The 27869-nt window shown below is 42.2% G+C and overlaps 2 protein-coding genes and 1 pseudogene across 6 annotated transcripts in view; 1 reads left to right on the forward strand and 2 right to left on the reverse strand.

Annotated features, from left to right (window-relative positions):
• Znf410 (zinc finger protein 410) overlaps positions 1-2743 on the reverse strand; it is a 37219-nt gene extending 34476 nt beyond the window's left edge. For all 3 annotated transcript variants that reach the window (XM_013016973.1, XM_013016965.1, XM_013016957.1), the window contains exon 1: positions 2648-2743. The gene's annotated coding sequence lies outside the window, so the exon portion shown is untranslated. The remainder of the gene's footprint in view (positions 1-2647) is intronic.
• A 2030-nt stretch (positions 2744-4773) lies between these two features.
• The window catches only part of Ptgr2 (prostaglandin reductase 2), a 24032-nt gene continuing 936 nt past the window's right edge, over positions 4774-27869 (reverse strand). Inside the window, exons 2-11 of one of the 3 annotated variants that reach the window (XM_013017329.1) lie at positions 27760-27813; positions 24198-24277; positions 22064-22182; positions 17268-17459; positions 13384-13554; positions 11722-11931; positions 9876-9997; positions 9047-9134; positions 6316-6355; positions 4774-5427 (exon numbers count right to left, since the gene is read on the reverse strand). In XM_013017329.1, coding sequence (XP_012872783.1) covers positions 5351-5427; positions 6316-6355; positions 9047-9134; positions 9876-9997; positions 11722-11931; positions 13384-13554; positions 17268-17459; positions 22064-22182; positions 24198-24234 — 1056 coding nt within the window. In that variant the 5' untranslated portion in view covers positions 24235-24277; positions 27760-27813 and the 3' untranslated portion in view covers positions 4774-5350. Of the gene's footprint in view, positions 5428-6315; positions 6356-9046; positions 9135-9875; positions 9998-11721; positions 11932-13383; positions 13555-17267; positions 17460-22063; positions 22183-24197; positions 24278-27432; positions 27454-27747; positions 27814-27869 lie in introns of those variants that run through there. The other 2 variants (XM_013017322.1, XM_013017314.1) reach the window with 2 other exon arrangements.
• On the forward strand, positions 18889-19683 carry LOC105982881 (annotated as a pseudogene).

Here is a 27869-nt window from a genome sequence, read left to right on the forward strand (position 1 = left end):
GTGGTAGAGCGCTAGCCTTGAGCTGAAGAACTGAGAGACAGTGCCCAGGCCCAGAGTTCAGGCCCCAGGACCGGAGACAAAAAAAAAAAAAAAAATCCTTATTGTATCTTATTGTAACATGCCAGGCTCTTAGTAACTCTTATGGTATCTCATTGTAACAAGGTTCTACCAGGCCAATTCTGATACTAGAGGAATATCTACCACTTCAGAACAAGACTGACTTGGACTGTTGTAATTATACATACATCCTCATACCCTGCCCCTCCAAGTCTCCTATTTCATTGAAGGCCAATGTTTATGGCAGGAGATGGTGGATTTAACATGATTTGTAATTTCTTTCTCTTCCATATTTCTGGTCTAATAAACTTTCCTGTCATTTGTACTAAAAAAAAAAGTTTTTAAAAATAAATGATGCAAACAAAGGCTGAAGGAGAGGTTCAGCCGTGCCTACCAAGTGCAAGGCCCAGAGTTCAAACCCCTAGGAAAAGAAATGTTTATGAGATTCAGACAAGTTTAAGAATTCTGTTCTTGTCCAGGCATGGTGGCTTACTCTTTTAACTCTAGACACTTCGGAGTGGAGATCAAGAGGATTGTGGTTCAAGGTCAGCCAGAGCAAAAAAGTTTGAGAAACTACATCTCAACCAATAAAAACTTGGTACTGGTATTGATGTACTGGTATAAGAAATCCTAGTAAGACTAGAAGTATAGGTAGGAACCTGTCCTGCCTGGAAGGAACTCAAGACCTCGTTTGAAAAACAAAGCAAAAATATCTGGGACTCGAGTGATACAGTACCCACATAAGTACAGGGCTGAGTTCAACCCAAAGTACTTAAAAAAAAACATGGGGCTGGGAAGGTGGCTCAATGGTAGAGCGCTTGCCTTGAATGCATGAGGCCCTGGGTTCGATTCCTCAGTACCACATAAGCAAAAAGCAAAAAGCCAGAAGTGGTGCTGTGGCTCAAGTGGTAGAGTGCTAGCTTGAGCTGAAGAGCTGAGGGACAGTGCCCAGGCCCAGAGTTCAGGCCCCACGACCAGACCCAAAAAGTAAAAAATAAAAATAAAAAAACAAAAAATAAACAACAAAACATGCCTTGCATGCATGAGGCCCTGGGTTCAATTCTTCAGCACCACATAAGCAGAAAAAGCAGGAAGTGGCACTGTGGCTCAAGTGGTAGAGCACTAGCCTTGAGCTGAAGAGATGAGGGACAGCACTCAGGCCCAAAGTTCAGGCCCCGTGACCTACAAAAACAAAAGCCAAAAAACAAAAACAAAACCCTTGTTCCATCCATCAAATACTTTGAAAAATAAATTTACAATTAATCTACCCAGTTAAACACCTTAGTTATTATGTATCCATACACAACAGTGTATCAAATTTACCAATATCCAAAATCCCGGTCATCTTGCCCACCAACTGTTTTTCCTTCTATATTAACCTTCTGAATGACTGCTCAATCTTCTTCTCACTCACTGCAAATTCTAAGTCTAGCATTCTCTTTCATTCTTCATATTTAAAGAATCCCAATGATTGTGAGTAATCCAAATATTTCTATGGTGATGCTTTAGGTTTCTCATTATTTTTCAATTAACTACTATTTGAAGAGGCTTCTAACTGGTAACTTTGCCTTTAAAATTCTTCCTTCTAACCTATACTTTACCCAGCCACTCAAATTATCTTTCCAAAACATATGTCACTTTCCATACTTAAAACCCTTGGGGGAGGGGGAACCCAAAGCTATAGACTAAGAAATTTACCTTAAATTTGACAGAACTTAGATGCGAAGCTTAAGCTAGAACTCAAGCCGCCTGCTTGCTAGTCCAGGTGCCCTGGTTTATACCCACACTAAGACAACACAAAGTGGAATTTCTCACTGCCTAATAGCGAAATGCCTCTGACTTTATTGCATCACGTGTTTTTTTTAATTCTTTTTGCAACTATGACATTGACCCTGATGCCAAAGTGAGATGGAAGTATGTTTCCTTAACCCCAAGTTAATAACATTGATGCGTTACGTGCATTGCAGAGCCTCTGAAGAAGTGGGGTAAAGTTGACTAGACTAATTGAACAGTCTCTTCTTGAGGAACTCGTGCGGTGGGCTGAGGTGCGCCGAGGCTGTAAACACAGGCCAGCGGGCGGCCCGAACCGGCCAGCGGAGAAGCCGGCGGCTCAGCCCGGGTGAGTCCACAGCTGTCCCCATTCCAGACCAAAAAAGTAAGTGGAGGCAGGAAAGGAGACAGTGGTCCCAGCCGAGCCGTCCGGGGCCGGGCCCCCGCGGCGTCCGGCGCCCCCTCACAAAGGCCGGGCAGGCCCGGCGGCGGGGGCAGAGCGGGAGCCCCGCCCGGGGAACGCGCTCACTCCGGCGTCCTCAGGACGGTCCAGTCTCCACGCCCCCCACCCCCCAAACACGCAAAGGCGTCGAAACAGGTCCCCCGAAACCCCGCGTGGGGCAGGGCCGAGGCCGCGGGGCTTCAGCCCGGGCCGCTCCCAGGCCGCCAGATTAAGGACGGCTTCCCCAGGGGGGAGGCTTCCCTGTCCTTCTCAGGGGCAAGCTCGGCCCCAGCGCGCGGCGCGTCCGGAGGGGGTCCCCAGCTCCGTCTCGGGGACCCCTCGCTGGGCGGGCGTGGCCAGTCTCACCCCGAAGCTCACCTTCCCGTCCGGGGCAGCCGTCTGTCCGTCAGCGGGTGCCGAATTCCGTCCACATACGGCGTCTTCCGGCTCCCGCCGGAAGCAGCTCGAGCGCGGGACAGGAAGTTTGGCCGACCCCCACGCACACCCCCACCTCCTGCCTACAGCCGCCCGGCCTGACGGCTCCGAGCCCGAGCCCACGAGCAGCTCGCCGACTCCGCCTGGCCCGCAGCGAAGGGCGCGGCCCGCGACCGAGGAACTGCGCGGGTCCCGGCCGGTCACTCACTCTGGCCTTCGGGGCTTCTGGGTCTGCGAAGCCCGAAAACCGGGTCGGGGCGGTCTGGCCGTGACGTCACCGCCGCCCAGCCGGCGAGACCCGGTCCCGGGGCAGCGACCTCGAGCCTCTCCCCGTCCGCAAGGAAACTTAAAAGCATGGAGCTCAGCGTTGCGCGTGGGACTGGTATGGATTCAGGCTCGTGGAGAAGCCCCGGGGCCGGGTGCAGTGCTGAGAGGCTGGAAGGGCCGGCCCCTGGCTGGGGTCAGCCCGTGTTAACCGGACCGGCTTTTGAGAGCGCTGGTCTTGGTGCCCGGGGTGGCGCAGGAGAATACGGAACTTGAAAATAGAGGCGGCGGGAATTAAAGCAGGGTTTTTGTTCCGTTTTGTTTCGGTTGTGGGGCTTGAACTCTGGGCCTGAGCTCTTCAGCTCAAGGCGGGCGCTCCACCAACTTGATCCACTTCGTTTTCTGGTGGTTAATTGGAGATGAGTCTCATGGACCTTCCTGCCCTGCCCGGACTGGCTTTGAGCCACGATCCTCAGCTCTCAGCCTCCTGAGTAGCTAGTGTTAGCAGGCCCTCCGCCCCTCCCACTTCACAGTTTGTATCGGTCCCCAGCTGCATCAGCGGAACACCTCCACCCAAACCTGAGCTCCAACCTGCTTCTCCCGAGGCTCCCACCAGTTTCTCCGGGATAGGTGGGCATTTCTACTCTATAGGTACGCAGAGTACCTCCCACCTCTAGTCCGAGTGTTAGAAGGACGAAGCTGGATGCTCCCGTGAGGGAGACAGCCCCTCTAATAAACCTCCTTCTCCAGTATGTGACGGTGTCCGCGTTGTCTTCTGGAATGGCTGCTTACAGCTAGGATTACAGGTGTGAGCCACCGGTGCCGGCCAAATGTGTGCTTTTTTAAAGAATTCCTTTACCTGGTGGCTCATACCTGTAATCCTAGCTACTAAAGAGGCTGAGATCGAAGACACCACCAGCAGGAAAGGCCGTGAGACTTATCTCCAACTAACCACCAGAAAACCGGAAGTGGAACTGTGGCTCAAGTGGTAGAATGCTCGCCTTGAGCAAAAAAAAAAGCTCAGGGACAGAGCCCTGGCCCTGAGTTCAAGTCCCGTGTGTAACGGGTGAGAGAGGAGTATTGGGTACGCAGTGTTTTAGGAGATTATTTCTCTTTAGACAACCAAGAGTTTGAGGTAGGAGGCATTTTTTTTTAACTTCGAAACTCAAGCAAATCACAAATGGAAAAGTAGCTTGGGGAGTTACCAATATACAGAGAAGAGTCCCTTCAGGAAAGAAACAAGCATTAATAAGTACATCAGTGCATCTTTAGCATTCAGGTTTACAACCATTGGTTAATTTGCCCAGTCTCATGATTTTCTTAAGGTGTCTCTGTTTTCTTGTGTTTTGTGGCGTTTTTGGTGCTCAGGATTGAATTGAAGGTCACTGCTGAACCAGTGAGCACCACCTCAGCCGCCGCCACCACCCTCTCCTCCCCATTGTTTTTACTAGTGAATTCCAAGTGATATTCGTGTCTTCTTGCCCTCCATTTTAGGACTATTTGACAGTGTAACTGCTGAATATAAAATAAGCATATGTTCCTATCAATATACAGTGTAGTATTAAGGTGCTATACATTAAATTATTCGGCAAAACACACATCTGGTCTCTTGGTCTCTCCATAAACTCAGCTTACATTATTTATCATCTCATACTATTCTGAACCAAGATCCTCTGCTCTTACATCCCCAAAAGTTTTCCACCCTCAAGCTTTACATACATGTTACACCATTCTCTTTTCCATCTATATGGAAAGACCATCCCAATTCTGTTGTTACGCAAGTTTCAATTTAAGAATTGTAAGACTTTTTTCAAATAAATGTTTACTGTTTCTCACAATAGAATGATTATTCAATTTTAAATACAAGTTAATTTTAAAAAACGATTGCATATGACCAATTAACAGTTGTATTAAATCTCCAGTAGTTCCAGAATATCTGATACAAATATCACCTATTAGTTTTAATCAGAACAGTAGCCAGGTATGGTGGTACATTCCTGTATATCTCTAATTCCAGCAGCTGGAATTAATCCCAGCACTCCTGCTAAAGTAGAATCATAAGTTCAAGGTCAGCCTGGACTACATGGCAAGAGCTTGTCTCAAAAGCAAAACAAATGTTGTAAGTAATCACGTTAAATATAGTGTGCATATGTGAAATAGTTAGATAAAACAGAATTATGTGACTAAACAGCTTAATGATTACTAAAATATCATTAAGAACTGTTTATATTCTTAAATTTTAAGGCATAGCTCAAGTGGAAGAGCACCAACTGTCCTTGAGAGAAAAAGCTCAGTGACCTGATGCTCTGAGTTTAGCCCCATACCATCTCGAAAAGAAAAAAACCTGAAAAATGTTACTTCCTTGATGAAGATGTACATAGATTATAAAGAAGCATCTTCTGAAATGCAGACTATCTGCTTTCCAATGTTACCTCCTGTCATCATGGATTGGAATGCAGCTGAAAATTTAAAAAAAAAAAACAAGAATCAGGTTATCTGAAAAGAAAAATGTCACCATCATTTTTATCAGAAAGACAAAATTATTTTGAATGATTTTTTTCAACAATATTAATTTATACATAAAAAGCTTATAAAAAAGGAAGCCCCACATGGTGGCACATGCATGTAATTCTAGTATCCTAAAGTCTGAGGCAAGATGATTCTGAGTTAGCAATTACCAGGTGAGTTCAAAGCTAACCTAGGATATATAGTAAATATGTCTCAAAAGCCAGAGGAAGTAGAGGAGGGGAGTCTGTCATAAAAGAAACACAACTGTTAAAATGTCATCTGGGTACCAGTGACAGAGGTCTGTAATCCTAGTTTTTCAGGAAGCTGATATCTGAGAATCACTGTTTGAAGCCAGACTGACCAGGAAAATCCATCAGATTCTTACCTCCAATTAACCAGCTTTTTGAAGCTGAAGTAGAGGAGTGGTTCAAGCGGTAGAGTTCTAGCCTAAGTGTAAAAGCTAAGGGACATTGCTTGGGCCCTGAGGTCAAGCCCTAGTATTGGCATTAAAAAAATAAATAAAAATAAAAAACACATGGGCTATGGATATAGTCTAGTGGCAGAGTACTGGTGTACCATGTGCATGGCCATGAGTTTGACCTCCAGCAACATAAAAACAAAAAGAGAAAAATGAGCATGAGTTTGAGCTCCAACACCACAAAAATAAATATAAAGAGAAAAAATAATCTTGGGTATAATTCAGTGGTAGAACCAGTATTTAGTATGCAAGAGGCCAAAGGTTCAATTTCTAGAACCAAAAAAAAAAGAAAAAAGGAAAACAAACTCATCTGACAGCATTAAAGGAATGAGCACGTGTATATAATCTACATTTATCTTACCTCCCATGTTTTCCAATCCATTTATCACAGTCTCTTTGATCTATAAATAAAAATAGCTAGATTTAGTAAACTCCTATGTTTTTACTTAGCAATTCCCACTTTTGTAAAAGGCAACATACTATTTAGAATTTTCCATCTAAAACTACTTATTTCTATGGATAACCCAGAAATGTTTATTGTTGATATTTTTCCAACAAAATTTTATATGCCCATTGTCTAACCCTCAGTTATTAACAGATCACAAGCTATATATTTGTTTAAAAAAAATTCAGCCAGGCACCAGTGGCTCACCCTTAATTCTAGCAACTCAGAGGACTGAGACCTGAGGATCATGGTTCAAAGCTAGCCTGGGCAGGAAAGTCAGTAAGAGTCTTAATTTCCAATTAGCCACTAAAAAGCTATGGCTCAAGAGGGAGAGCACTGGTTCAAGAACATCCTAGAAGCTGGGGGCTGGGGGCTATGCCTGTAATCCTAACTACTCAGGGATCAGGAGATTTGAAGCCAGCTCTGGCAGGAAAGTGGGGCTTGAACTCGACCTGGGCGCTGTCCCTCAGCTCTTAAGCTCAAGGCCAGTGCTCTACCACTTGAGCCACAGCGCCACTTCCTGTTTTCTAGTGGTTAATTGGAGATAAGACTTTCCTGCCCAGGAAAGTCTTTGAACTGAGATCCTCAGATCTCAGCCTACTAAGTAGCTGGGACTACAAGCAAGAGCCACCGGCGCCCGGCTATGAGACTCTTATCTCCAATTAATCACAGAAAAAGCCAGAAGTGGTACTGTGGCTCAAGTGCTAGCTTTGTGCAAAAGGAGCCCAGAGATAACACCCAGGCCCAAAATTCAAACCCCAGGATCAGCCAAAACAAACAAACAAAAAAACACTCAAAAGGATGAACAAAATGATTCATACCTTTAATCCAACAAGGATCTTAGTTCAAGCCAGAACGCTTTTCAACAAATAGTTTCCAACCTATGATCCCATGTATTTCAGGAAATGTAGATAGAAGGATCCAAGTCCAGGCTGGCCCAAAGACAAAAACTGGGATAGTCTATGTAAAAAAATTACCTAAAGCAAAAGGGCCGATGTGTGGCTTAGTAGCTCAAAGCCGATTTGAACCTCAGCCCAAATCCTCCAGAAAAAGAACATCTTAGGAGCTTAGTAATTTGTCCTGTGACCCTTCAGCACAATGTTCTTTTTGCAGGCCCAGTGGGGAATGACCTCCTGATCCCTGAGTGTCTCAGGAATGGACTTAGAAGCATGCCATGTGATGCTACCTTAAATTCAGAATAATCTGCATTATAGCTAGAATAAACTTTAAATTACTTTTATTGATTTTTTTTTTGATGGTTATGGGGCTTGAACTCTGGGCCTGGGTGCTGTCCCTGAGCAATTCAGCTACAGTGCCACTGCCACTTCCAGCTTTCTCTGTGATTAATTGGATTTAAGTCTCACAGCCTTTCCTAACTTTGAATGTTGATCCTCAGATCTCACCCACCTGAATAGCTAGGATTACAGGCAGGAGCCACCAGTGCATGGCTAGCAGGTTTTCTTTCTTTTCTTTTTTTTGTCAATCGTGGGGCTTGAACTCTGGGCCTGGGCATTCTCCTTGTGCTTTTCAGCTCAAAGCTAGCTCTCTACCACTTGAGCCACAGCACCACTTCCAGTTTTCTAGTGGTTAATTGGAGATAAGAGACTCACAGACTGTTCCTGCCCGGGATGGCTTTGAACCTCTATCCTCAGATCTCAGCTTCTAGAGTAGCTAGATTACAGGTGTAAGCCACTAGCTAGCAGGTTTTCTTTTTTTTAATGGAAAAGAGGCAAGAAAGCATTTATTAAAACTTTACCATGTGTGTATGCTAGCTAACTTTATAAACAGCGCCTTAAAATTCCGACTGAATACTTCATTTTTGTTCTTTAAGAGTCTAGTTAGATTAGGTAAAATTCATTACAGGAATTACTGAAGTTTTAATACCATGCTATAACTAAATCTAGGAACTGTTTTTCTGGTGAGGTAAAATGAGGAAATTTCACACTTTCTTCCAAGCAAAATGAAAATATGCAGTTGATGGTAAAAATTGTAATTCCGGGTTTGTAAACTAGCATACCAGGCAAGGCGAATTCCCCCAGCTTCATCTGGGAATGTCCCAATCATCAAGCTGTAGCTTGATAGTATTTGTATCTTCCTCCAAATCTTTTTTCTCATCCAAACGGCCAGAGAGAAGGACGAAAGAGAACTTGGTCATTTCTTGCCTTTCCACTTGTCGTTGCCTTTACCTTTACCTTTCACATCTTTGACATCATCTTTCTCTTTCTTAGGCAGTTTGAAACTTCCAATTTCCCTCTGTACCACTGTGCCTCGCCACCAGGCCTGGAGCTTTATGATGCTCTTCAGTTCCAAGTCATCCTGTTCAATCTTCTTCCGAGTCTTCTCCTTTTCTATACGATCTTCCATAATGACCTGCTCATACTCCCTTATCATCTTTGCCAGTTCCTGAAGGTGTGCCAAGTCAGTGGCCTTTGCAGTCTGGAGAGCAGTTAATTGATTCTGTTTCATTTGTGTCCTTAGCAGGTTTTCTTAATTAACAGGTTATAGTCAGCTGGGAAGTAGTTTTATTCAGTATATACTTCTTTGAAGAATTTTTTACAATGAAGGAAATATATGCTATAGTAAATTCAAATAATATAAAAGTATACCAACTACCAAAAAGGATAATAGTGATGAAGAACGGTTTTACCTTTAACTTTCCTTCTTTAAACCACTGACTCAGCTGTAGAATGCCAGGCTCAAACTTATCCTTGTAATTTAACACCAGAAATCTTTCCCTTTAGTAAGAAAAAGATAATCATCAGAGAACACAATAGAAGTGAGAACCCAAAATCAAATATTCCTGCCTCTAATATCTGTTAACCCTTAAAATATTAAGATTTAGTCATACCAACTCTGCTCAGTTAAGTTTTAGATATAGTTACAAGTTTAAGTATAATAAACCTCTGCTGTTTATGTCTGTCTAGCATCTACAACCCTATTTGGCAACAGCATTATGAATTTTCCTTAGGAGACACCACCTTCATAAGACCTAACCCAGGAAAGTCAAAGCCCATAAAGCATTAGTTTTCTGAAAGCTAGGTAACTAAAAGTTACCCATTGCACTAGTTTAAAAAAATATATTTTCGGGCGCTTGTGGCTCACGCGTGTAATCCTAGCTACTCAGGAGGCTGAGATCTGAGGATCGAGGTTCAAAGCCAGCCTGGGCAGGAGAGACTGTGGTTTAAAGCCAGCCTGGGCAGGAGAGACTGTGAGACTCCTATCTCCAATAAACCACCAGAAAACCGGAAGTGGCGCTGTAGCTCAAGTGGTAGAGCGCTCGCCTTGAGCTGAAGAGCTGAGGGACAGCGCCCAGGCCCAGAGTTCAAGCCCCACGACCGATAAAAAAAAAAAAGTATATATTTTCAAGTTTTATTAAATAAGGAAAAACTAAGTGCAGAACGTTACATTTCATATACATGTAGGATAATTAAACCCCATTTAATGTGGTAATAAGAGCAAAGGAAAAGAACACACACCTTGTGATGTTTCTTTCCTTTTGTATTGCCTCTGTGGCAGGGGGCAGAGGGGGAGGATAAGGCACATCTTTATTGTACTGGGAAATCTGACCACACAGGATGACGTGGCTGTTCTGATTCATCTGTACAGAGAACAATGGAATATTATACATAAAATAAATGCCTTCCCTAACAACTGATTTAATTGTTGCCTCAACAAAAGCCTCCTTGACCTCTATATTTAAACCTTTATTGCCGACTAACTGGGTTTGTTTTAAAGAGTTACCCATTTTATGGATTTGTTATTGTCAGTCATAGGTCTTGAACTCTGGGCCTGGGGGCTGTCCCTCAGATCTTCAGCTCAAGGCTAGCACTCTACCACTTGAGCCACAGTGCCACTTGCAGTTTTCTGGTGATTAATTGGAGATAAGAGTCTCATGGACTTTCCTGCCTGGGCTGGCTTTGAACCGTGATTCTCAGATCTCAGCCTCTTGAGTAGCTAGGATTACAGGTGTGGGCCACCTGGGGCCCAGCTCATTTTATGGTTTTTGTTTGTTTGTTTCTTGGTGGTGGTGGTGGTCCTGGTGCTTGAACTCTGGGCCTGGACGCTGTCCCTCAGCTCTTCAGCTCAAGGTAAGTGCTCTACCACTTGAGCCACAGCGCCACTTCCGGTTTTCTGGTGGTTTATTGGAGATAAGAGTTTCACAGACTTTTTTGCCCACTCTGGCTTTGAGCCACAATCCTTAAATCTCAGCCTCCTGAGTAGCTAGGATTACAGGCATGAGCCACCAGTGCTCAGCTCATTTTATAGTTTTAAGAGTTTTAATTAACTAAAAATAAGCCCATTCCAAAATAATATAAAGGCAAATTAAAGTATGTAGTCAGCAAAATAATTACATTAGTTGTTAGTATTGTTGCTATTTTTATTAATGGAGGTGGTTATTTTTTTAAATAATTTGATCTTAATTGCAGACAATTTACACATAGTAAAGGTCTATCTATTGTTAATAATTCATTGGTGTTTTATACCATTATCAATAAAATACATAAGTATGTACAATCATATACTTACTCAAACTAGAGGCCATGGCTATGAGACTCATGATAAGTTAGGTCAGAACTTCCACCATTTCAGGGGCTGGGAAGGTAGCTCAGTGGTAGAGTACATGCCTTGCAAGCATGAGGCCCTGGATTCCATTCCTCAGTACCACATAAACAGAAAAAGCCAGAAGTGGCGCTGTGGCTCCAGTGGTTAGAGCGCTAGCCTTGAGCTGAAGAGCTGAGGGACAGCGCCCAGACCCAGAGTTCAGGCCCCATGACCGGCAAAAAAAAAAGAACTTCCACCATTTCAAAAACACAGCCCTAAGTTTTCACAGAAAGTTTTTTTTTTTTTCTGTCATGGGGCTTGAACTCTGGGCTTGGGCACTGCCCTTGCGCTCTTCAGCTCAAGGCCAGCACTCTACCACTTGAACCACAGCGCCACTTGTGGTTTTCTAGTGGTTTATTGGAGGTAAGAGTCTCATGGACTTTCCTGCCTGGGCTGGCTTTGAACTGTGACTCTCAGATCTCAGCCTCCTGAGTAGCTAGGATTACAGGCGTGAGCCACTGGTGCCCGGCCACAAAAATAATTTGAAGGTGAAAATGTAATATTACTAGGCAAGACCTAAACCTGGAGTTTAGAGTGCAAATCTGAAAGCAAATGAAAATTGGTCTCAGCAAGCTCTCCTGTGTCACTTCAATACAAACATTATTATATTGTCACTTAAATAAACTGTATAATTTTAGGTCTCCCCCAGGATCATTTAAAAAAGACAACACAAGTAAAATGCATACTCAAATTTGTAACAAATACAAGCCAGAAAACCACCTGACTTATCACTGTATCACTTATGTCACCACCAACGTTGTCAAAGTAAACATCCACTCCAGCTGGACAGGATTCTTTGAGTTGTTCTGCCACATTCCCTCTTTTATAATTAATTGCAGCATCAAAGCCCAGTTCTGAGGTCAAAAGGACGCATTTCTCAGGTGTTCCACAAATTCCCACCACTCTGGAACAGCCCAGCAAGCGGCCAATCTAAGGGGGAAATTTTTGAAAACTAAATGGCTTTATATATTTTTATATTTAAATGTTTAAATGTAAAAGTACACAAGGTATTACAAATAAATGAGTAATCATCACAATTTAGGTTAGATTACACTGCTATATTAGCTATATGAAATTTGAAACCCAAAGAACTGAGACAGCCTTAAAATTAAAACTGAATAAAAATTTTAAAAATCACAATTTAAATCTGATTTTATAGAATAGACCGAAAATATTGCTCTCTTACAGTTGAATATTTTTCAAGCCTGTGAGGAGCTAAAATCATAGCTAAAGTATAGTGTCAGAGTCTTACCCCTATAATCCTAACTACTCAGGAGGCTAAAAAACTGAGGATTATAGTTAAAAGCCACCTAGGAAGAAAAGTCCAAGAGATTCCTTTTGCAGTTAACTAGTACTGGAGGTAATGTTCAAGTGGTAAAGAATGATCTGTGAGGGCTGGGAAGGTGGCTCAGTGGTAGAGCGCTTGCCTTGCATGCAGGAGGCCCTGGGTTCGGTTCCTCAGCACCACATAAGCAAAAAGAAAAAAGCCGGAAATGGCGCTGTGGCTCAAGTGGTAGAGCCCTAGCCTAGAGCTGAGGGACAGCGCAAAGGCCGGGAGTTCAGGCCCCATGACCAGACCCCCCCCCACCAAAAAAAAAAAAGAATCATCTGTGAGCAAGCAAGCCAATCAAGAGCATGATAAGAGGTCCTAAGTTCAAGTACCAGTCAAAAAAGGCCTAAATATTTATAAAATGATGAACTTTGTACAAGTCTATCAAAACATTTACTACATTTCTAGAATTTCATAATGCTTTCTTACTTAAGGATTTCTTACTTGAGAATTTTTTTTTCTTTTTATGCCAGTACTAGGGTTTGAACTTTAGATTTGTACTCTTGCTTAGCTTTCCAGCTCAAGACCGGCACTCTACCACTTGAGACATAACTCCACTTCTCCTTTTTTGGTGGTTAATTGGAGGTAAGACTCTCATGGACTTTTAGCCTGGCTAGCTTCAAACCAAAATTTCAAGGATTTTTCTTTTTCATATTATTATTAAAATTATTAAAATATTTTTTTTTACTGATCCTGGGGCTTGAACTCTGGGCTTGGGTGCTGTCTCTGAGCTTCTTTTGCTCTAGGAAAACGCTCTACTACTTGAGCCACAGCACCAATTCCAGCTATTTTGAGTAGTTTATTGGAGTTTCCTGCTTAGGCTGGCCCCGAACCACAACCCTCAGATCTCAGCCTCCTGAGTAGCTAGGATTACAAGTGTGAGATACAAGCACCTTGCTATGCAAATAATTTTAAGTAGGTAATAACATTTCTACCAGAAATATGAGAAATAATAGCATAAATTTATTAATTAAAAATTACATAGGTACATCCAAAAATTCCCCTATGGCTACTTAAACAACAACAACAAAACTAAATCCTCAAAAATTTACCTGTCCAGCCAAGGATCCACAGGCACCAGCTGCTCCACTGACCACCATTGTCTGATTAGATCCAGCAGTTATATGACCTCTTTCCTGCACTCCAATCAAGGAAGTCAAACCAGGCATACCTATAGCTCCAAGAAAATACGAAAGATGTCCATTCACAAGTTGTGGTTCTACCTAAAATAAAATACAGAGCTTTTTAACAATATTAGAAATTCCTATTTAAGACAGCAAAGCCTGATACCCAGTGGCTCATGCCTGTAATCCTAAATTATACAGGAGGCTAAGGAAGTCCATGAGACTCTTATCGCCCATTAACCACAAAAATTAAAAAAAGCCAGAAACAGAGCTGTGGCTTTAAATGGTAGAGTGTTAGCCTGGTACACAAAAATTCAGGGACAGCGCCCAGGCCCAGTGCTCAAGCTCCAGGACCAACAACAACAAAAATATATTCTACCTATTATGGATTGGATCAGGTTCCCTATCCCAAGTTCTTACATATATCTCTACCAGGTGCTAGTGTCTCTTGCCTGTAATCCTAGGTACTTAGAGAGGCTGAGATCTGAATATCACAGTTTGAAGCCAGCACAGGCAAGAAAGTCAGTGAGACTCTTAGCTCCAATTAATCAGAGAAAAAGCCAGAAGAGGCCCTGTGGCTCAAGTAGTAGAGCAGTAGCTTCGAGCAAAAAGGAGCTAAAGCACAGCACCCAGGCCCAGAGTTTGAGCCCCAGGACTGGCCAAACAAACAAACAAAAAACAAAATCACACATCCCAATGTAACTATATTGGAAATAGAGCTTTTAGGGTGACACTTTTAGGGTGACACAATGGTGCGGCCCTGAACCAATGCTCTTGTGCCCTTAGAAAAAGAAGCAGGCATAACATAGAAAACATACTCAGCCAGCCTGTGGTGATTTGTTATGACAGCCCAGACTAGTAACTCATTATAATCCAACAGTAAGCCATTCTTTAGTCTTGTTAAAATTCCAATCTATTAATAAAGAGTAAAAAAAATCCAAAAGACAAAAAATCAATAGTCTGTTTATGTTAACTTTAAAAATAATTCCTGCATTAAAAATAAAAACTATCCTTTCTTGTTAGTTCCTTATGTGTGTCAAAAGAAAGGAAATGCTTAATGGGAAAACACTAAGCGAAGTTGGAAGGCTTTTAAATTTCTGAGCAATTCCAAAGCAACCAGGACGAGGAACAATGGCACATCTGTAGTGCCAGCTACACAGGAGACCAACACAAGAAAACTGTATGAGTCCAAGAATTCAAGACCGGTCTAGGCAACAGTCTTGAGAACCTCATCTCCAAAGAAAGAGAGAGAGAGAGGAAGAGAGAGAGAGGGAGAGGGAGGGAGGGAGGAGAGGAGGAAGGGAAGGAAGGAAGGAAAGAAGGAAGGAAGGAAGGAAGGAAGGAAGGAAGGAAAGGAAAAAAAGGAAAGAAAGGAAGGAAAGAGAAAACCCCTCCAACTCCAACAGTTTACATTACTGATGCTTATAATAACAAAAGTGGCCAGGAATATAATCCCAGCTATTAGAAGACTGAAGCAGGAAAGTTTCAATTATACTGGCTTCACTAGTAAATAATATTACATACATGAAATATTTCTGTGTACTATCAAAACTTTCCAGTGAATCTGTTACCTTTATTCATGTACCGGATTTAACTGATAGCCATTGAAAACTACTGCCAGCTTGCCAGCTGTGGTATGACAATTCTATAATCCTGGGAGTTGGCAGACTACACACAGGAGAAATTTAAGGCCGGCATGGGCTAGATAGTGAGTTCCAGGCCAGTTTGAACTATATAGTTAGACCCTATCTTAAAACCAACCTGAAAAACTAATGAATACAAACTTATTTTATTTTGTTATGATACTGAACTAAAAATAAACTGACTTACTGATTAATTTCAGATCTGCTAAATTTTAGCCAAAATTATTCAATTTCTTAAAAAGACTAACTCTTCAAACACATGGCAGTCCATGGGCATATTAAGAGAGGCAAAGATTTTTGTTATTGTTGTGTTCTACCACTCTGGAACTGAACCACAGAGCCTGGATAACAAGCACAGAGCCTTAGGTGTACCTAGGCAAATGCAGTACACAAGGCAGTTCTTGATTACAATTAGTATTTTTTTGTCAGTTGTGGGGCTTGAACTCTGGGCCTGGATGCTGTCCCTCCACTCTTCAGCTCAAAGCAAGTGCTCTACCCTTGATCCATAGCACCACTTCCAGTTTTCTGGTGGTTAATTGGAAATAAAAGTCTCATGGACTTTCCTGCCCATACTGGCTTTGAACCACAATCCTCAGATCTTAGCCTCCTGAGTAGCTAGAATTACAGGTGTGAGCCACCAGTGCTCGGCTTGGTTACAATTATTAATAGAAAGGTAGTAGTAGTCCAGTAGTGGAACAGGCAGTTGATGAGAAAACATCTATCTTTTCAAGCTACAATAGTTTTTGTGCAAGGTCAACCTGTACTACACAGTGAGTTACAGTTCAGTTTGAGCTATATAGTGAGACCCTATCTCAAAAAACCAGAGGCCTAAATCAGAGCTGGTGGCTCATGCATGTAATTCTAGTTATTCAGGAGGCCAAGATCTGAGGATCAAGATCAAGATCTGAAACCAGCCTGGGAAGGAAAGATTGTGAGACTCTTATCTCTAGTTAACCACACACACAAAAAGCTGGAAGGATATCTGTGACTCAAGTGTTAATAGTACCATACTTTAGCAAAAAAGCTAAGGGACAGCACCCAGGCCCTGAGTCCAAGACCTAGTACCCACATACATTCACACACATACACACACATTTGTATTATTAATATTTTTCTAGACAGACACCAGTGGCTCATGTTGGTAATCCTAGCTACTCAGGAGGCTGAGATCTATGGATCACAGTTCAAAGCCTGGACAGGAAAGTCTGTAAGACTCCTATCTCCAATAAACAACTCAGAAAAAGCCAGAAGTGGCACTGTGGCTCAAGTGGTGGAGTGCTAGCCTTGAGCACAAAAGATCAGGGAAAGTGCCCAAGCTCTGAATTCAAGCCTCAGGACTGGCAAAATTAAGTAATTAAATAAATAAATAAAATTAATTTTAAAATATTTTATAAAATTTGAGTCACATTTTATCATGGCACTTATCTTCATATCTACTTGTAGCTATTATTTTTTATTTTGCATATTAAGAAACATGAAATTACATAAAATATTTCCTTATTATACCTCAATTAGATTTAATTATATAAAACTGCCATTTGGGGCAGGTTAAAGCATATTTGGTAATTTCATATGATTCAACCTGAGTTGAACTGAACTCAAGATTCTGACAGGAGATGAAATTTCAATTACAAAGCCAATGAGTTTCTGTGGCTATTTCTCAGGAATTTTTTTTTGTTTGTTGGTTGGTCATGGGGCTTGAACTCTGGGTCTGAGCGCTATACCTCAGCTCTTCAGCTCAAGGCGAGTGCTCTACCACTTGAGCCACAGCACCACTTCCAATTTTCTGGTGGTTTATTGGAGATAAGAGTCTCACAGATTTTTTTTGCCCGGGCTTGCTGTGAACTGTGATCCTCAGATCTCAGCCTCCTGAGTAGATAGGATTACAGACGTGAGCCACTGGTGCCCGGCTTCAGGAAATTTGTTAATATATCTAAGGAATTACCGCTTTTATAATATATTTTGGATGCTTAGCTCACGTTTTACACATATAGTTTGAGAAATAAATGAAATATAGAAGATGATAACATTTCTGGTAATCTATGAACTCTTACATAAAGTTAGAGTAGAAAAAGTGGGAAGGAAGGTAGCTAAAAGAAAATCATATAAATGTAGAAAATAAGAATTACAAATGTGAAAAAGATAAGATCGTTTTATATTATACATCACCTTTTCAAGGCCATCCCCATCTAGAATAGCTTTAGTTTGCCAGGGCCAATAAAAAGAAGTCACAACATTGCCTTTGGTTAAGTTTGTGTGCTTGCTTTCTTCTACAATTCCAATACCGCCACCATCTACCACCTGAGATAGCTGCCAAGGTGCTAAGTAATCACTGCCAGTGTCTTCATTCATCTTACAACGCTGAAAAAGAAAGCATTAATTTTGTTAACTAACACAGTTTATTAATTTTTCTCAGTTGGTAAAAGAAAAGTATAAGTCAAACAAATAGAAATAAAATTTGTTTATTTCCCTTTCCATTATTTTTTTCTGGAAAAAAAAAGTATAACTACTAAAGAATTATAATTATGCCAAGGGCCACACTTCGTAATCTTAGCTACTCAGGAGGCTGAGATCTGAGGCTCAAAAAGCCAGCCTGGGCAGGAAAATCTGTGAGAGCCTTATCTAATTTAACGATCAAAAACCAAAGTAGAGGTGTAGTTCAAATGCAACCTTGGGGTACAAAAAGTAAGGGAGAAGTAAGGTGCAGGTTTCTCATGCCTGTAATCCTAGCTGCTCAGGAGGCTGAGAGCTGAGGATAGCAGTTTGAAGCCAGCCCAGCTTGGAAATTACCTGAGATTCTTATCTCCAATAAAATACTCAGAAAAAGCTGGAAGTGGTACAGTGGCCCTAAGTTCAAGACCCAGGACCAAGCCGGGCGCCGGTGGCTCATGCCTGTAATCCTAGCTACTCAGGAGGCTGAGATCTGAGGATCACGGTTCAAAGCCAGCCTGGGCAGGAAAGACTGTGAGACTCCTATCTCCAATAAACCACTAGAGAACCGGAAGTGGAACTGTGCTTCAAGGGGTAGAGAGCTCACCTTGAGTTGAAGAGCACAGGGACAACACCCAAGCCCAGAGTTCAAGCCCTACGACCAACCAAAAAAAAAAAAAGGCCCAGGACCACCACCACCAACAACAAAACTTAGGACAGCACCCAAGCCTTGAGTTTAAGCCCCAGGACTGGCACATAAAAAAAAAAAAGTAACGGAGGTACATAGGCCCTGAATTCAAGCTTCAGTACCCCCACAAACAAACAACAATAACAAAAACAGATACACAGACCAATGGAACAGAATAGAGAGCCTAGAAATCAATCCACAAATTTACACTGATTTCTAATAATGATGCTAGGAACATACAATGGCAAAAAGACAGTCTCTTTAATCACACTTGAAAAATAACATCACATACCGAATATAGAGCTCTTCATACTATACACAAAAAGTAGCTCAAAATATAAGGCTAAAATATTATAACTAAAACTATAAGACTCTTAAAACCTACAGCTAAATCTTCATTATCCAGGGGGAGGCACAGACATTTGTTGTTGTTGGTCATGAGGTTTGAACTCAGGACTTGAGTTCTATTCCTGAGCACTTTTGCTCAGGGCTAGTGCTCTACCAGCTTTCTGGTAGTTAACTGGAGATAAGAGTTTCACGGACTTTCCTGCCCGGGCTGGCTTTGAAACCCAATCCTAAGATCTCAGCCTCCTGAGTAGCTAGGATTACAGGTGTGTGCCACCAGTCCCCAGCTCAAAAACTTCTTAGGTACAAGACCAACAAAAATTTTAAATGACAACAGAAATTAGGTAAGTTGGTCTTCTATCAAAATTAACCAATGTGAGCAGCTCCTGAGCGCTTTGTAGGTTTCGTCGTTTCTGGACGTGGTTCCTCGTCGGGGTTGGAAGCCGGGGCCGCACCTCTCTGGTGGCCCTACTGACCAGCCGTGCCCCTCAGATGAGAGCTGCACCCAGGCCTCCTGCAGCCCAGCCTCCAATGGCAGCCCCAGCATCTGCTATGGGCTCTCCTGCAGCCACTCCCCGGCAGCCTGGGCTGATGGCCCAGATGGCGTCCACAGCTGCTGGTGTAGCTGTGGGCTCTGCCGTTGGGCACACACTGAGCCTTGCCATCACTGGCGCTTCAGTGGAGCTGGTAATGCTGAGCCTGCCAGGCCGGACATCACTTATCAGGAGCCCCAGGGAACTCAGCTGGCGCAGCAGCAGCAGCAGCTTAGTGGCCCATGCTCCTATGAAATAAAGCAGTTTTTGGAGTATGCCCAGAACCAGGATGATTTTAAGCTCTGTGAGGGCTTCAATGAGGTGCTGAAGCAGTGCAGAATTGCAAATGGACTAGTTTAACCATGAAGTTCAAGCTGAAGAAATAGAAAATCACCTCTGATGACCAAGTTAATTTAACATGGAACTGTAATTGGTAGTGACACTATAGAGTGTAAAACTATAAGTTAACTTCTTGTTGTTAATTGCATAGTTGCCTCAGAGTGGCCATGGAAGAGGGTATTGTGACTCTTAATACAGCTTCACTGAGATGGGATAGAGTTGGGGCTGACAGGTGTTTGTGTGGCCTTCATTGTTCTGATGTCATTTTGAGTTAATTAAAATAAACTGATTTCTTCCACAAAAAAAAAGACAATTGAATTAGAGAAAATATTTACAGGTCATATGTCACATCAAATGCATTTATCTAAACCAGAATACCAGTGGCTCACATCTATAATCCTAGCTAGAGGAAGCTGAGCTGTAAGGATCTGGGTTTGAAGCTAGCCTGGTCAGAAAGTCTATGAGACTCTTATATCCAATAAACCACCAAAGAAATAAACTGCTTTGGTGAACAGCAACTTCTTTGTACAATTACATAAAGATAATAAAATATTTAAAAACAAAACTACTAAAGCTCAAAGCTGGAAATGGAGCTGGGGCTCAAGTGGGAGAGCCCTAGCTTTAAGCAAACAGTTCAGGGACAGTGCCTAGCCCCTGAGTTCAAGCATATGCATACACATGCATACACACACACACACATACACACATACCCATACACATACACACACATACACACATACCCATACACACATACCCATACACACACATACATACACACAGAGAACACATATTTAGAATATGTAAAGAACTCTTTCAACTCATTAATAAAGATGTAATTCAGTGTTTTAAATGCTTAACAAATATGAATAGAAATTTCCTTCAAAGAAGATAAACAAGCCAGGCGCCGGTGGCTCACACCTGTAATCCTAGCTCTCAGGAGGCTGAGATCTGAGGATTACGGTTCAAAGCCAGCCCAGGCAGGAAAGTTCCTGAGACTCTTATCTCCAATAAATCCCCCCCCCCAGAAAATCGGAAGTGGTGCTGTTGCTCAAGCGGTAGAGCACTCGCCTTGAGCTGAAGAGCACAAGGACAGCGCCCAAGCCCAGAATTCAAGCCTCACGACCGACAAAAAAAAAAAGATAAACAAATGGCCAAAAGTACATGCAAATGTACTCAAAATTAACCATCAAAGAAATATAAAACAAAGCCACAATGAGATACCACTTTTACATCAGCTAGAGTGGCAATAACCAAAATGAATGACATATGTTAATGAGGTTGTGGAGAAACAAACTCTCACTGCTGATGGAATGGTTCCCTAAAAAGGTTAAACACAGGGACAGCCAGGCACTGGTGGCTCACGCCTGTAATCCTAGCTACTCAGGAGGCTGAGATCTGAGGATCGCGGTTCAAAGCCAGTCTGGGCAGGAGAGACCGTGAGACTCCTATCTCCAATAAACCACCAGAAGTGGCGCTGTAGCTCAAGTGGTAGAGCGCTCGCCTTGAGCTGAAGAGCTGAGGGACAGCACCCAGGCCCAGAGTTCAAGTCCCACGACCGACAAAAAAAAAAAAAAAGGTTAAACACAGGGACAAAGAGTGAACAAATGCAGCAGTACTCACTGGATACTATGTTGAAAATGAACTGGACATCTTATGGGTGAGGACAGGAAGGAAAAACTGGGAGACAGTGAGGGAAGGGGTGATGCTCTCCAAAAAGAAATGTACTCTTATTACCTGACTTATGTAACTGTAACCCCTCTGTACATCAGCTTTATAAGCACAATAAAAAAAATTTAAGGTTAAACAGTTACCATAAGACTTAACAATTTTACTCCTAGGTATACACCTAGGATAAATAAAAGGTAGTCTAAATAAAAACTTGTATGTAGCATTTAGGGAGATTATAATGAAACTCGTGGTACTATTGATATATGCTAAAATAGAAAAAAATAGCAAAATATTCATAATAGCCAAACTGGAAAGCCCCATGTCTACTAATTGCTAAATCAATGACAAAATATTGAATATCCAGATAATGCAAAATAATTCAGCAACAAAAAGAACTGATACATTATAGCTTAATTAACTTTGTAAGTATACTACATAAAAGAAGCCAGACACAAAAGGTATATATTGTACGCTTCTACTTAAATGAAATATATAGTACAGGTAAACCTAGGAAGAAAGAGTAAGTTAATAGATGTACCGGCATGATGTGCAGGAGAATCTCAAGTTAGGAGCTCCCCTGAGCTACACAGACTCTGTCTCAAAATAAGGAAAGAAACAGGGTTGGGAAAGAGGGTGAAAAAAGAGAAGCAGCAAGAGAGGAGTCTCATATACATAGCCTGCCTTATAAACCAGATCTGTCAGAGAATTTTCAAATATTTTACTACCTCCAAGCTATAAAAGAACCTGGCCAGCCATTATTTTTAGAAATATAATCCTTTTGACAAATCCATAAATATAATCCATTTTATCATTGTCAGTAAATAAGAATAAAGGCAATCCATAATTCTCAGTAACAAACATATAATTGCCCAAATATGCATCAGTCCTAAACATTACACAATAAAATTCTGATATGGAAAAAATAATATTTTTCACCAAGTTATAAAACCTTTGATTCTTACCATGTAAGGATCCACAGAAAGATAAAGAGTTCTGACTCGCACTTGTCCTTCATTGATGCTCTCTGGTAAAGTGACTTCTTCCATTCGGAAATTCTCTGCTACTGGATTACCATTTTTCCCTAAAATATCAGTCAAAAACATGAATTCAGTTAAGCACCAGTGGCTCACGCTTATAATTCTAGCTACTCAGGAGGCTCTGAAGCTCGACATTCGAAACAAGCCTAGACAGAAAAATCTCCAAAACTCTCTTAATCTCTAACTAACCCAGAAAAAAAGGTCAGCCTTGAAGCATAGATCAAGTGGTAGACTGCTAGCCATGGGTGAAAAACTGAAGCCAAAGATAAGGTCCTGAGTTCAAGCACATACCAACACACACACACACACACACACACATAGAAATATATCAGCCAAAATAAAATATTAGGTAAGTTATTTCCTCCTTTTAAAAAGCAGATACTTAAATGAAATTTTTATAGTAAAGTCTTAAAATCTAGGAAATTAAAAAGAGCTAAGGGCGCTGTCCCTTAGCTCTTCAGCTCAAGGCTAGCACTCTATCACTTGAGCCACAGTGCCACTTCCAGCTTTTTTCTTTTTGCTTATGTGGTGCTGAGGAATCGAACCCAGGGCCTCATGCATGCAAAGCAAGCACTCTACCACTGAGCCACCTTCCCAGCCCCGGAAATTAAAATTTTTAACATATAAGGAAAAGGTATACAGAAATGTCATCACTAAATATTTGCTTTATGTTTAACAGAAACAAACTTCCTGGTCAAAAAATAATTAAATTTCTAAGGTGAGACATGAATACAAAGATCCTAATTGATGGACATGGTGATACAAAACTCCAAGCTACTCAGGATGCACAAGTAGGAAAATAAAAAATCCAATGTTGCTCAGACAATAAAAGTAAACCCCTATCTGAAAAGTAACTAAAGCAAAAGGGACTAATTCAAGTAGTAGAGCACTTACCTAGCAAGCATAAAGCCCTGAGATACCACTAAAAATAAATAAATATATCTTAACCTAATTACTCACTCCATTAAAACTGAGGTTAGAAAAGTTGAACAACTTTTTCTGGACACAGTAGTAGGTGCAGCAAAACCAAGGTATCAGTGGCCTCAAACTTCTCAGACCCCAAACCCCATATCTAAGTTTTTATGATTCAAGAAATTGTCAGCACTGATATGTCAGTGTATTTCACATAAAGCAGAAAAGCAAATTTTAAAAATCAACAATACATACTATAAAGAAAAATTCATGCATATTAGTAATAAAATCTTCCAAGAATATCAACAAATGGCATTACATTGTTTAGTTTCTTCTGACATATTTACTAGTCTTAATATCGTACTACTTTAATTTACCACATTGATACATGAGCTTTCTTTTATTAGCTTACATTATGGGAAATTTCATTGTTCATTTCCACAGTTATGATATATTCCAATCAATCTCACCCTGTCTATCACTCTCCCTTTTCCTCTTTCCCCAAAATAATTTTCAATAAGTTTCATTGTTCTAATTTTTGTTGTTGTGTTTGTTTTTTTGCCAGTCCTGGAGCTTGAACTTGTGGCCTGGGCACTGTCCCTGAGCTTCTTTTGCTAAAGGCTAGCACTCTACCACTTGAGCTACAGTGCTACTTCCACCCTTTTCTGTTTATGTGGTACTGAGGAATTGAACCCAGGGCTTCATGCATGCTAGGCAAGTACTCTACCACTAAGCTACAATCCCCACCCTTCACTGTTCTATTTTAATAGTTGTCAACAACCTACTTCTATATTCATCCCTTTTATTTTCTTCTTGTTAGCCCAAACCCTTCTCACTACTACTGAGCCTCCAACAGAGCTCATTTCTCTTTCCCCATACCTTCCAACCTCTATTAATCAACTGTTTTCATTGAAGTTCTTCATGTTGTCATATATAATTGCAGTGTATCTCAATATGCATCCCCTATCCTTTTTCCTTCCTTCTCCCCTTCTCCTAAATAGCCCCTTAGATTCATGTTCTCTATGAATCCATATATATTTAATTATATGGATGGATTTATATATATGTAATCATTAATTTTTACCTTTTTATTCACTGAAAATTATTAAAGACTGAAGTTGTTCACTAACCATTGACAAATACATACCAGGTCGGGAATTCAATACCACTCTTTGTACAATCATCACTCTGTGCAGCAGTGTCACAAATTTCAATATAAAATAATCCCTATAAATAAAAAAATTAAATCACTAGAAAGATCTGCAGTATTTAATCATTTAAAACAAAAAAGAAGTCCAATTGTGCTTCTGAAGAAGAAAAAATTATGTTTAGGATCCAAAAAGGATATACCACCCTGTACAAGTGTGCCTCCTAAGGCAAAGAGAAGAAAACTAAATGTAGTTAGAATCTTGAGCTAGTAGGAATAAGTTCCCTGAAGGCTGAATGAATCAAAATGGTTTTGCCTCAGATAATTCAAGGACATTCATCTTCACACCATTTTGACTCAGCATCCTACTACAAGTTTGATTAAAACAAAAACATGATATATTCCTCTAGAGCTAGTCAGTTGATCCAGTAACAAAATAAAATGATTAACCGGGGATCAGGATATACCTCAGTAGTAGACCTCTTGCCTAACATATATAAGGGCCTGGATTCAATCCCAAGCACCACCACAATCACCAGAAAAGAAAATTAAAAAGTTTACATGAGCTGAGTGCCTGTGACTCACATTTGTAATCGGAGATCTGAGGATTGCAGTTCAAAGCCAGCTCAGGCAGGAAAGTCTGTGAGACTCTTCTCTGAGATCTGAGGATTGCAGTTCAAAGCCAGCTCAGGTAGGAAGGTCTGTGAGACTCTTCTCTCCAATAAACTACTCAGAAAACCGGAAGTGGTTCAGGGGCTCAAGTGGTAGAGCACTAGCCTTGAGCTGAAGAGCTGAGGGACAGGGCCCGGGCCCAGAGTTAAAGCTCCATGACCAACAACAACAAAAAGTTTACTTGAGCTATAACTAAACTTTGAGAGCTTGTCTGAAGATTCTACCAGGGGAGAGCTGCTACTAGCATATCCTTGACTGAAGACTAGTCCTTCTGTATGGGGAATGGTCACCCACAGCTTCAGGAAGGAAAGAGGGGACAGGTATCTAGCCTACTCAACCCTGGTGAACAATGGAATGACAGATGTCAAAGCCAGATTGCCTTCACATCTACTGTAACTAAATTTTAAAGGATGTTTTATTCACTCATTAAAATAGAAATGGGGCTGGGAAGGTGGCTCAGTGGTAGAACGCTTGCCTTGCATGCATGAGGCCCTGGGTTTGATTCCTCAGCACCACATAAGCATAAAGAAAAAAGCTGGAAGTGATGCTGTGGCTCAAGTGGTAGAGCGCTAGCCTTAAGCTGAAGAGCTGAGGGACAGTGCCCAGGCCCAGAGTTCAGGCCCCATGACTGGACCCCCCCCCCAAAAAAAGAGTCTCATGGTCTGTCCTGCTCGAGCTGGCTTTGAGCTGTGATCCTCAAATCTCAGCCTCCTAAGTAGCTGGGATTATAGGCATGAGCCACCTTGCCCAGCCACAGGACTTGGTTATAGAGTGCTTGCCTTGCATGCATGAGGCCCTGGGTTCGATTCCTCAGCACCATATAAACAGAAAAGGCCATTAGTGGCACTGTGGCTCAAGTGGTAGAGCGCTAGCCTTGAGCTAGAGCTGAGGGACAGTGTCCAGGCCCAGAGTTCAGCCTCATGACCGACAACAAAAGAAAAAAGAAAAAGAAAAGAAAAGAATACATTTTATTGTTTCCCTTTTTTTTTTTTGTCAGTCCTGGGGCTGTCCCTCAACTCTTCAGGAGGCTGAGATCTGAAGATCACTGTTCAAAGCCAGCCTGGGCAGAAAAGTCCCTGTGAGACTTATCTCCAATTAACCACCAGAAAACCAGAAATGGCTTAATGTAATAGAGGGGTAGGCTTGAACAAAATAGTTCAAGAACAGCACCCAAGCCTTGAGTTTAAGCCCCTTCTCTCTCTCTCTCTCTCTCACACACACACACACACACACACACAAATTCAAATTGGCTGGGAAGGTGGCTCAGTGGTAGAGAGCTTGCCTTGCATGCATGAGGCCCTGGGTTCCATTCCTCAACACCACATAAGCAGAAAAGGCCGTAAGTGGCACTGTGGCTCAAGTGGTAGAGTGCTAGTCTAGAGCTGAAGGGCTGAGGGACAGCGCCCAGGCCCAGAGTTCAGGCCCCATGACCAACAACAACAACAAAAAAAATTCAAATTAAGTTTAATATTTGTCCTTTTTCTAATTTCAATGTTATGTTCTATTTTAAAGTCTGCACAATCCTAGCATTAACCTATAATCCTGGCAGTGGAGAGGCTGAGGGAGAAGAATCATGAGTTTGAGGACAACCTGGGCTACAGAGTAAAGCCTTGGCTCAAAATACCAAGAGCTGGGAATGTAGCTCAATAGTAGAATACTTTCCTCGCAATAGTCAAGGCTCTGAGTTTGATCCCAGCAACAAAAATAAGTAAGATTTGTGTATTGTAGAATATGTCAAAACATTGCTTTGCAGTATGAAAATACACTATTATAGTTATCTCCCTCTGCACTAAAAAAGTGCCAAATACAATTAATGAATGCAAGATTACTTGTGTGATATCCCTTAACACAACAAACATTAAAAATAGAAACTTCATTTAGTCACACGATTAGCATTTAAAATAAGGTACACCAAATTCAAGATCTCAAGGAAATGAGGGAGAAACTCAGCAAATCCGATCTGCCTGAGTACTATTTCAAAATAATGCCAAAACAGTGCCAAGCAACTGTAAAATTCACTTTGATGCCAGTCACGAGTGTCTTATGTTGCAATGTAAGAGAGAAAGATCATTTACGAACAGAGGATATGTCCTGGTTCTAACCAAGTGGAATCTTGGAAAAGTTCCGTCTCTCAGCTTGTTTCCCTCGTTTTCCTAGGTGCTACAAAACAGGGCTTGAAGAATTTTATTATCGTGTCTAACTACAACTCCTGGTCCAAACACTCACAAGAGGTTAATATCTTTGCTTTACAGTGCAGGAAGCGAAGTCAAGTAATTTGCCCCAGGTGGAACGACGCCAAAAGTCGGACTCTCAACAGATTTTGAAATATGAATTTTCTCCTATGTGGGGCTGGAAGGAAAACACATCAGGATTCACACTTGCGGAGCCAGACGAGTGCTCTACCTCTGACCTGCACCCCAACACCTTTGAGTGGACGTGCTCCTCCGTCCTTGCTCGGTTCAGTGGGTCGGTCCCGAGGGTCCGCCGCCCGCCGCCCGCCGCCCGCCGCCCGGGCCTGACTGCGCTCTCCCACAGCCCAGCCCTCCCCCAGAGCGCCCATCACCTACTGCTCATAGGAAACTAATCACCCGTAGCTGTACCCCACAACGTCCAACTAAGAGAATGAAGTCTCCGGCAGCTCTGTGCAAGGATTCCAGTCCGCGCCCCGATCGATCCATGGTGTCAGCGTCCAGAGACGCCGCCAGCACCGTTTTATCCCAACGGGAGGTCGCTTGCCCCTCACAGTTCTTAATAAAACCCCTTCTCCCGCATTCCCGATCCTAGCGTCCCAGGCAATACCGCCAGCGCCCCGCCGCGAGCTCCGGGAGGCAGCGCGCGGGCGCTCCGGATGCCCCCGGCGGGGACCTGCCGCGCTCACCGCGATCCTCACCGCGCGCCCGCCACAGGCGGCTTCCACTGCCCGACCGTCCGTGCCCGACCGTCCGTGCCCGACCGTCCGTGCCCGACCGTCCGTGCCCGACCGTCCGTGCCCGACCGTCC

The sequence above is a fragment of the Dipodomys ordii genome, unplaced genomic scaffold (genome assembly GCF_000151885.1).
Source record: "Dipodomys ordii isolate 6190 unplaced genomic scaffold, Dord_2.0 Scaffold2, whole genome shotgun sequence".
Classification (NCBI taxonomy): domain Eukaryota; kingdom Metazoa; phylum Chordata; class Mammalia; order Rodentia; family Heteromyidae; genus Dipodomys; species Dipodomys ordii.